At 38.6% G+C, this 11,146-nt stretch overlaps 1 protein-coding gene across 1 annotated transcript; it reads right to left on the reverse strand.

The window, feature by feature from the left end:
- Positions 1-406: 406 nt before the first annotated feature.
- Positions 407-1,327, reverse strand: LOC149242822 (F-box/kelch-repeat protein At2g44130-like). The gene is made up of 2 exons (XM_089371026.1): positions 1,239-1,327; positions 407-1,040 (listed from the first exon to the last, which is right to left on the reverse strand). The coding sequence occupies exons 1-2, from the start codon at positions 1,325-1,327 to the stop codon at positions 407-409; spliced, it is 723 nt and encodes a 240-aa protein (XP_089227152.1).
- Between the last annotated feature and the right edge of the window lie 9,819 nt (positions 1,328-11,146).

An 11,146-nucleotide genomic window follows, 5' to 3' on the forward strand; every position in this document is an offset into this window, starting at 1 on the left:
TACTTTAAAATTTTTACATAGATATTAATATATATGGAGCATATTAAATGAACGTATTGATATATATTAAAAAAAAACTTATAGTGAAAAAAAAAAAACCTAGCACTACAAATAAAAATAAATAAACATTGACAAAAATACTAATTAAATATATATTTTTAAAAGCATAATCATAACTTTATCTATAACCAACAAATATATTAAACTACATATATATAGAGGTAAACATTTTTTTTCTGAATATGACTACTTCTATTATTTTTACAAACTCAAACATGTAAGGAAACATAGAAGCACGAACTCAAAAAACACTTTTATTGCTCGCAGGTTATGTAAAGCTGATTGGATTGGTATTCTCATTGCATTTCAATGGGTTCATCTAATCCCAGATCGAGAAAATTAGCGTTCAAATTTCCAAGGTTGTTACACGGTGCACAAATTCTTTCTCACTCAGTTCGAACATGTCAGGAACTGTGACGTACTCGCCAGTCACGAGGTGAACCAGATGACACATATTGCGCCCCCAGGAGCAAACCATCCAATCGTGCCACTGTTTAGCATTGCCAAAGTGTTCCCGAGAAGAAGCAAACTTTTTATGCAACGCATACAACTGCCCAGAAGGCACGGACGAACTTCCTGGTCCTCCTAAACTCCACATATTTTCCAACCTTGTCCACCTTCCCTCCCTCGGATCGAAAACTTCTGCACTTCTGTCATTCGATCCACCTAATACCATGAATTTTCCTTCAACGCAAACACCCAGAGATTCGATGCGTGGTTGGCTCATGGGAGGCAAAACTTCCCACTTATCCTCCTCCACGTCATAGGCTTCTACAGTCGCCAAACGGTTGAGTTGCCTGTCGTAACCGCCGGCAAAGTAGATACGTCCAGTGGAAGAACAGGCGGCATACGCAAATAAGTAGCGAAAATTGGAAATATCAGCTCCGCGGCTCCATTTGGCGGACACAAAATCATAAATGTAAATACTCTTCAGTTGTCTCCAGCCGGCCAGATGCACTCCGCCTATGAGAACGAGCTTCCTACACACAAACACACTTATGGGAGATATGAATACCACAACAGTGGGGAATACTGATGGGTACACTTTCCGAGGTGCCCTTCACAGGGTCATACACTGTTATCCCATTGACATAATGTTCTGTATTTTTTTTTAAGAAAACATAAAAGTTGATCGCTCTTTCCAGAGATTTTTCTATCAGAATAAAAGTTAGGGTCACTCAGCATCGCTTCCCAGCTGTGAGGTGTAGGGAACTCTTAGCAAGCACTGTCGAACGAGATCATATGGAAGATCGGTAATTACGGCCATCACTACAGAGATAACTTGAATCTTCAAAACACTGTCTTTCACCCGATTTGTATCCCCAATATTTCGACATATCTTAAGAGAGCTGAAATGTCACGTACTTATATAAGGCATCGCCTCTACTACTATAATATTTTATTTTATTTTGGGTCAAAGATTAGGTTTATCGGGATGATTTTAAAGCTTTAGATTTAAAAAATTATTAATTGTATTGACCCACCATATAAATATATGGCTTAATATCATGATTTATAATATCAGGCTACATCTATTTTAAATTTGGATCTATCAAGTCTTTAGAGATTTGGTTTTTTCTGGTGTAAACATTTTCTCAAATTTTGTACTTCAAAACAAGTTTACACTTGGAGATATTGAATTCCTCTAGGGCTTCATAGACTAGGGGTTAAGCTGGATCTAAGCTGGTTTTATTAAAACCATAGTTTAATTAATTGTTTTTTCCTTATTTTATTAAAAATATGTTATAAAAATAAAATAAAATATTTTTATTGTGAAATAAGTTAGGATTTTTTGGTTTGTGGTATTGATAAGCATGGTATTGGCCCATGGTATTGTAACAAAACATATTTAGAAGTTAATGATATCCATAGTTGATAATCTTGTCATATTTTTGTAAAATATTTTGATTGTAAAATAAGCTATGATTTTTTGGCATATGGTATTTATATTATACCCACACATTTACCCATATTGAATTGTAAAACTCAAAGCAAAAAACTACCTATAACTTTATATAATCAAATTTACATAAATTACATTAACAAAATTACTCCTCACACTTAATTTATCCTTCCACAACCACAACTTGAAAACACAGTGAATCTATAATTTATTGATGTTATATGAGTTTAAGTAAATTTCGTTAACAAGATTACTCCCCAACTTAATTTATCCTTCCACTACCACAACTTAAAAGCACATTGAATCTATAATTTGTTGATGTAATACGAGTTTACTACAACTTGAAAACACAGTGAATCTATAATTTATTGATGTTATATGAGTTTAAGTAAATTAGGTTAACAAGATTACTCCCCAACTTAATTTATCCTTCCACTACCCCAACTTGAAAGCACATTGAATCTATAATTTGTTGATGTAATACGAGTTTACCTAAATTAGGTTAACAAGATTACTCGCCAACTTAATTTATCCTTCCACGACCCCAACGTGAAAGCACAGTTAATTTATAATTTGTTGATGTAATATGGTTGAGGTCAAGGCCAAACATAGATGGTTGGTAGCTTAATTTATCTTTCCTAGACCACAACTTGAAAGCACAGTGAATCTATAATTTGTTGATGATGTAATATGAGTTTACGTAAATTACGTTAACAAGATTACTCGCCAACTTAATTTATCCTTCCACCACCGCAACTTGAAAGCACAGTGAAATTATAATTTGTTCATGTAATATGGGTGAGGTCAAGGTCAAACATAGATAGTACCAATCCTTCAATTGTTTTATATTAATTAATATACGAGATTATTTTCTTGAGGGGATAAAATGATAATTTTTTACATGAAATTTTAATTATTTTATATATTTATATATTTTCTCCTGGAAAAATCCATAATTTTTCTATTAATATAAAAAGATTACATATTGTAGATGCGGTCACCATGGATTGTCACACAAATAAAAATTATGAGCTTTCCAGATACACCACCACGAACGGGAATTTGCCATAATATCCGCTGAGAATATACTATTATATGCCTGTATAAGCCTGTACATAAGCCATTCAGGGCTGTACATAAGCCATTCAGGGCTCTTTGTATGCCAGTGTATATTAAAAAAATTTCAAATTTTTTGTGTTTCTTACAATTTTTAACATAAGAAAAGATGTTGTTCAAGGACTGAGATCCCCCTGATAGTGTTGTTCTATATATGGCCGATGATAATACTGGTATTCATTTGTCCTCCTCTGTTCTTTTATCACCCATTCACCTCTAGGTAATGTCGCGGCCTCCTTGGATAGTTGGTCAGCACTGCAGTTATGCTCCTTGTAAATATGATTGCAAGAGATATGGTTAAATTCTGCCTTGAAAATATTTACTTCGTGTAATATGTTGATGAGTGTGTGAGAGTGACATGTAGAAATGCCATTCAACTAGTTTATAACAATCTTTGAGTCCCAAAAAAATATTTAGATTGATGCGCTGGTGTCCCAAGGAGAAATGTAATAAATGTCAGAGGGTAACGAGTTCCGCAAAATTATTGGTTCCAGCTCCTAATCCCATCTTGACTTTATAGATATGTTGTTCATTGATGTACAGAATGAAGCCACCACCACAGCCCTCTTGGTTAGCTGCACCATCAAAGAAGGCCCAGGGGGTATTCTTGTTAGTACTAGGTGGGGGATGTGAGCGATGCTCTCTAGGTGGAAGAGGGTCTCGCAATTCGTTATAGGCAGAGATTATACTAGCCTCTATGAGTGGCCAGCATGCAGGTCTGTTATCAAATATGAAGTGGTTTCGGGCCAGCCAGATATACCAATTGACAAGCAAGGGGAGGCTCAATAATTTGGATCCCTTGTGTCTATTGGACGAGTCATCCCAAGCACTGCCTAGACCATTGCCAACCCTTTGCCGAGAAAATCGGATAGAGGAGGATAAAGCTCTCCAAAGGGAGTGCAGTTCTGTGCACTGCAAAAAATGTGTTCAGTTGATTCTGATGCGCATTTGCACAAAATACACCAGGTTGGCCCATATATGGATCTATGAGCTAGGTGATCCCCCGTGGGAACTTTATCTCTAAGTGTGCACCAGAAGAATAATATCATGCACTGCGGTGTAGTGAGTTTCCATATGTTTCTCCACCAGTTAGTGATATGCTCTAGTCGTTTGTAATGAATCAAGGAAATGTATCCTGACTTTGGGGAATATATGCCGTTCTTTTCCAAACACTAGACTAATTCATCAGGTCCCTCTTTAATCCTGATGTGAGATTAGGATAGCACAGATATATAATCATGCCATTCCTGGTGCCATCTAGGGCGAAGATCGAGTTGACGAGCAAATTTCCATGCCTGTGAAAATATACTTGTATTTTGTTGATCAGCAATGTGTGAGAATACCCTAATCTCATGGGAGTGTAGATACATGATGATGTCTCTAGAAAGTAACTGTCTACCTCCACCTCCAATCCAGAGATCCAGACCATTCCATGCCAGAGAACCATCATTAATCCTCCACACCAGATTGTCTCTTATATGGGGCAAGGAGTGGAGTAATGCCTTCCACATGGATGAGATGCCTGTCGTCGACCAGCTTGGCAGTTGAGCCCAATCCAACATGTTCATTGGCCAAATGTATTTATGATATGAGATATGAGTCCATAAGTTCTGACCAATCAGCAAGGTCCAACTCATTTTTGCAGCAAGGGCCTGCAGAAATAGAGGGAGATCTTTGAATCCCCAACCTCCCCATTTCTTAGGCAATGCAATCTTTTGCCAGTTAATCCAGGCAAAGATTTTTTTGTCTTGATTCCCGTTCCAGAGATATCGGTTGCACAGTTGTTGCAAACAAGATAAAATATTGCTTGGGATCCATGCAAGAGCCATCCAGAAAACTGGGGTAGCTTCTAGGACCGATTTGATAAGAACTAGCCTACCCGCCCTGGATAAATATCTGTGACTCCATATGGATAGTCTTTTCTCCAGTTTTGACACAAGCCAGACCCAATTTGCAATCCTCTGACAGGTGGGTTTTAGCCAGAAACCCAGATATTTGAGACCTCAGTCCAAAGGGTGAATACTGTAGGGAAATATCTGATGAGAAAAATGGGTTTCATGGACTGAAGTGCGAGCAAAGGTGATGGTAGATTTGGATTGATTAGCAAGCATCCCGGAAGCAGACGATAAGAGGAGTAGAATCTTGGAGAAAGAACGGGAGTCCCTGATGCTGCCATCCAACAGGATAAGCACGTCATCCACAAATAGAAGGTGGGTGAGAAAGAAATCATCCGAAATCTTGAGGCCAAAAAGGTCTCCTTCCCTCTTGGCTGATGCAATGAGGCGACTGAGGCCTTCCATGACAATAAGAAAGAGGAGAGGAGATAGAGGGAAACCTTGCCTAAGTCTCCTTTAAGAGTGGAAGAAATGAGAGCCGAGTCATTTATGAGAACACTGAAAGTGGGAGTGGTAATGCACGCCATGATCCAAGAAATGTAATTGTGAGGGAAACCCAAATGGATGAGGAGCATCTTAATATAAAGCCAGCTGACCTGATCGAAAGCTTTGGACAGGTCAATCTTAAGAATGATTCTTTTTAGATGTCTAGTCCAGATAGAATGGATGGATTCCTGAGCTGATCCAATAGCTTCATGAATCTGTCTGGATTTAAGGAAGGAAAATTGTTGCGGTGCGATATGCCGGGAGAGGATAGGCCTGAGTCTATTGGCAATAATCTTTGATATAATCTTGTAGAGGCAGTTGCACAAAGATATAGGTCTATAATCATCAAAAGAGGATGGAGAATTGGACTTTGGGATGAGAGGAATGAAGGTCGAATTGATGGAATGGTATAGAGATCTTGTAGTTCTGCTCTCCTCCACCACTTTCAGAAAGTCCTGCCCCAAGATCTCATAGAAAGCAAGATAGAATTCAATGGTCCAGCCATCTGGGCCTGGTCTCTTGTCCTTTTTGAACCATTTTAACGTGCCTTCAAGTTCCCCAGAGGTGACCGGTACAAAGAGCTCTTCTGCATCATCCTCATTGACAAATCTTCGAAAATGACCGGCCACATTAATAATATCAGCAAGATTAGAATCAGGAGGGCTCTTGTATAGGTTCCTGAAGTGAGTGGTGCCTAGGTGGGAGAGCTTGTTGAAAGAGTCAGCTAAGCCTCCCTTAGGTAAAGGAAGATTCCAAATGGTATTTGAAATCTTTTGACCCTTTGCATAGTTTTGAAAGAACCTTGTATTGTCGTCACTAGCTTTTAGCCAAATCGCTCTACTCCTTAGCCTCAGGGATTCCTCGCGCTCCTTTAGAATGTGAGCCTTCTGGTTTTCCAACTCAATCAAATGTGTCTTATCTTCCGCAGAGATGAATCCCAAAATTCGATCATCAAGTAAAAAGCTCATCTTAGATTCAATTTGAGTTAACTGAGAGTTCTCCCGAATAAGCTTCTCCCTAGCCCAATTGATGAAATGTTTGAGATTGGAAAGATTATTGCAAAAACCCTTTTCCAAAGATTCATCTCTATGGATGGGGTTGGAAGTCCAAAATTCAGATACCACTTGATGTAGGCTCGGTCCTACAACTAGACATGGTTGAATTTAAAGGGGGCTTTCGGCTTTTGATGTGGCCCATGCATTTCCAGATATATAGGAGAATGATCCGATATTCCCCCTATGCCCACCCATTGCTTGTAGTGGTGCAATTGTTGTATGAGCGGGCTCTTCATAAAAAATCTGTCAAGTCTACGAGCGAGTGCTGCATCACCCGCCCTTCTATTTCTCCAGGTGGGGAGTGGTTTGTGCATGGGAACATCTACAAAATTGGTCTATTCCAGAAGGTTTGTCATGTGTCTAGTGATAGCATCTATCTGAGCCGAAGACCCCCACGATTCAATGAACCCCAAGGAGAAATTTAGATCCCCTCTGATGATAATGTGGTCAGATGCCAAGATCGAGAGGTTTAAAAACTGTTGCCAGAACTGTTCCCTTTGATGACAGGGTCCGTACACATTCACAACCCGAAGATTTTTACTGATCTCAGGAGAGAATAGATCTATGCCCAAGTATCCCGCACCCCCCAAGATGTGTCAACCCTGGAGAAATATGGGGGACTTCGAAGCTCGGTGACTCGGAAAGCGACCCAGTGAGAAGAGGCACAAAGCAGTGCATGGGTAAAGAAACTATAGGCAAAGTTGAGAGCGAAGCTAGGACATGAAACGGGGATGAGACAGTAACCGTCGATGAGAAACTGGGGTTCCCAAATATAACCCGGTCCGGAAAGGGCTCTTCGGAGTAATCCACCTCTTCCACCTCCATATTGTCCCCCTTTTCCCCAGCAAGAAGTCGGCAGTCGAAAGCGACGAGTGTGAAAACAAAACGGCAAGAAGCAGTAATCGACGACGGTACAGGGATTGCGGCCTGCAGTAAATTCAGTAAAACCCTAGGGTTTTACCCTAAACCCGCACGAACGACCTCCATCCTCTCAAGGCCCATGATATATACATACATATATATATATATATATATATATATTAATATTATGTTTGATATTATTTTATAAGTAAAATCAACATAGATTCATGTTAATTTGAAATGTATCAATTTAAATCCATCTTAATTTTGGATCTACTAAATTTTAAGAGGGATCATATTTTTTTTACTCTAGAAGAAATTTTCACTTCATGACTTGGTAGATTCAGAGTTAAGATAGATTTAAGCTCGTAAGATATATATAAGAAAACTATGGGTTATCAAAACTTGGAGTATCTCGGATGTGAGTGTGTAACATTTCGTTCTGTACATGGGCGGCTTGGTGGGTTGGCACGTGGCTTATTACCACCACCATCTGGCCTCGCGTGATGCCAGTCTTTAAGTCTTCTTCTAACATCTTCAATGCTATGTTAATGCAGCTTGTCCCTCCACACCAACCTGCAAGTTCATCTGTCATGGCGCCCCTCCAAGAATTCATTCATGCTCCTCCCCTATGCTCGTGTTGTTCCCTTGCTGTCGTAGAGCCTCACTCTCGGACCAGTCCAGGGAAACGTTGTGCTTTAGAATGCTGTGTTGATTTATTGTCTGGATTTCTGTTTCACAAAGCCCATTCTACAAATTCAGTTGTCGCTCATCCTCAATATTTCCAAGTGCTCCTCTGTGAGCTGAAGCTAGGCCCCTTTCAGTCCCCCCTGCCTTCATAGTACTGCTACCTATTCAGCACCTCCTGCTCTTTTCATTATGCCTAGATTGTGCCAGAGAATGTGCTGCAGGAGGGGAAGTTCCCGTGGGCGAGTTATTCGCCAGCCCTCGTCCTCTACTTCGAACTCCTCATCTTATTCCTCGGACTTCTGCTTTGAACGCTATCTCGTTACCAGCAGTGGTCATGGACGGGGTTGAGGGCAACAAAATTTAGCAGCATGCTCTCATAATTCTCAATCTCACACCGCTCATTTTTAGTTCCCCTGTACACTCAGTAATTTCTCCTTCATAGCTTCAGTCACCATTGAGCTTCGAGAGGATACTTCTAGTCTAGTTGCTGTGATACTAGGGGTGACTCTGGAGACGAGGGTGGAAGATAAGCATGGCACTTCTCAGATTGACAACAAGCAAAGTAAGGATCCTGGTGGCACTCCAACCCAGGACATGAACATTCAAGCTGGTCCGATCGTCCCTACTATTGGCGGTTCTTTAAGAAAATAGGGCCATCCCTCTGAGGATGGATATCTCTACAAATATGGGTGTCATATTGTTGAAGAGTCGCCTTCCATCTGTCATGAAGCTTAATCAGGTCTGCGTCCAATGGCTTTTGATTCTCTATTGCTCGAAGGTGCTCAATTCCCTCTTGTTTTATAGTCATTATATGGTCTACAGTTCTCATGCTCAGAGCTTTTTTCTAAAGTTAAATTGTCGGTTTCCCCTACGTGGGCGACACTCTTCTGACTGTGTCTTTGGGTCTCAGTTATGGTTATAGTTTTTTAATGGGTCAGATTTTAGTTTTGAATTGGGCAACACTTCCCTGTTTATTTGTATGGGCCTAGTTAACCTGTTTTGGTCTTTGAATTACCTCTAGTCAGTCTTCAGTTTCGATATTGGCATATTTTGTTTCTATGAGCAAGTCATGGTCATGGTCCTAGAAGCTCTTCTGGTCAATCTTCAACAAGTCTTTTTGATCAGTGTTCAGCTATCTAATGCGAGCATGCCGCATCTCTAGGCTAGATTTCTTGAGGCCACTGCCTCTTTGTAAAAATATTTTTGTATCAATATAGGAGTAGACAAATTCAGGAAAAAAAAAACTTGGAGTAAAATAATCACCAAAGATAAATTGATTATTTTACTCAATTTAATTTTAATTATTATTTAAAAAAAAAATATGTAATTTGACTAAGTCAAGATGTTTACAAGACATCACATTGCAACATCTTTACCTTACTAGATTGTGGAGCACCTCTTGGCACAACAAAGCGCCCAAATAAAAGAATATATATATATATATATATATATATATATATTAAAATGAAAACATTTTTTTTGAGTGCAAACTCAATGAAAGGATTCCACCTCTAGAGATTTGATTTCTCTCATCTTCTTGTGGATATAGCGTTAAAATGGATCTATGCTAGTTTCGAGCACAGTGTTATATGGAAGAAAATGTGCATATGCAACTAAAGTCTATGGTGGCCTTGGTAAAGGAGATATATGCATGTGCAACTAAAGCCTATGGTGGCCTTGGTAAATGAGATTGATGCCCACTAAATGGTGGCCTTAGTAAAGGATATATGTGCATGTGCAACTAACGCCTATGGTGTCCTTGGTAAAGGAGACCGGTGCCAACTAAATGGAGATGAGTTGTTTTGATGAGAGATAGTGCAGATCTTATGACTGTAAATCATGTTGGAGGGGCATGTCAAGATATGGGTCAACAAAGTAAAATATCTAGCAAGAGAGTGGTCATATGGGCGAGAAAATGGAGATGGAGTCAATAGTGTTTCAGGATAGTGAAGAATCCAATGTGTGATGAGAGTTATAGTGGTGTGTGTGATCACACCAGTGGTGAGTGAACACCCTATGGGTTTTTAGTCCATGATCAAATCATGCTATAAGAAAGTGTATTCCACAAGGAAGTTGTAAGAGCTATCATTTAAGCATACATGTTGTGCAAGGGCACATGGTGACTCAAGTTGTGGAATGAAGCACTTTGATAGGTATGAGGGTGGTATGTGTACTTGTACACTAGCTTTAGGTTGGTTGTTGTAAGATTTTAAGACTTTGATAAGGTATACATGTAGTTCAATAGTGCATGGAGTTATCAAATTGTGGAATGGACCACTTGGATAGGCACCAAGGTTGTAGGGGTGGGAAACATGAGAATCTGTGATGGTTAATGAACATGTACGTGAAAAGGTGTCCCAGATAACTTTCAGTTAAAATTTTTGTTTTCCATTAGATGTGAACCTTTTATATGGTATTAGACAAAGTAATTGAGACCAAGCTAATCTCCTTGATTCATGTTTAAGGGGGAGATTGTTAGGGCGGTTCAGATAAAGTTGACATATTAAATTTTTGGGCTTCAAGTTTATGAAAAACCATGGTATTCATGTGGAATATAATCTATTTAGTGGTGACAAGACTCTAGGCAAATTTGTCCTAGTGACCAGTGGGATCCTAGTAATGGTGTCTCTAGACACTACCAATTCTTTTAGAGTTATGTGATCCTAACAAGTAACAAACTAATAGAATGTTAGAAAGATATTAATATAATGTTTTGACAATAATAATTTTTTTAGTTGTTTCATTATATGTACATAATTGTCATTGAAATAAATATTTTATGTTTCACATTCTCCACTTTAAAATGTTGATACATGCCTCCTTGTATTGAGAAGTAGAAATCATCTCTCTCTCTCTCTCTCTCTCTCGATCGATATATATATATATATATATATATATATATATATATATATATATATATATATATATATATATATATATATATATATATGGATATACAAACATACACATTGAGTTATTTTTCATTAATATGTTTGAAAATATTACATATCACCTCTCTACTAGATGATGCTAAAATCTTTACACAACAAAAATATTGAAATATTTGATTTATAACCCAA

The sequence above is a fragment of the Pinus tabuliformis genome, chromosome 8 (assembly GCF_031772625.1).
Source record: "Pinus tabuliformis cultivar Carrire ecotype Pingquan chromosome 8, CPIR1, whole genome shotgun sequence".
In the NCBI taxonomy this organism is placed as follows: domain Eukaryota; kingdom Viridiplantae; phylum Streptophyta; class Pinopsida; order Pinales; family Pinaceae; genus Pinus; species Pinus tabuliformis.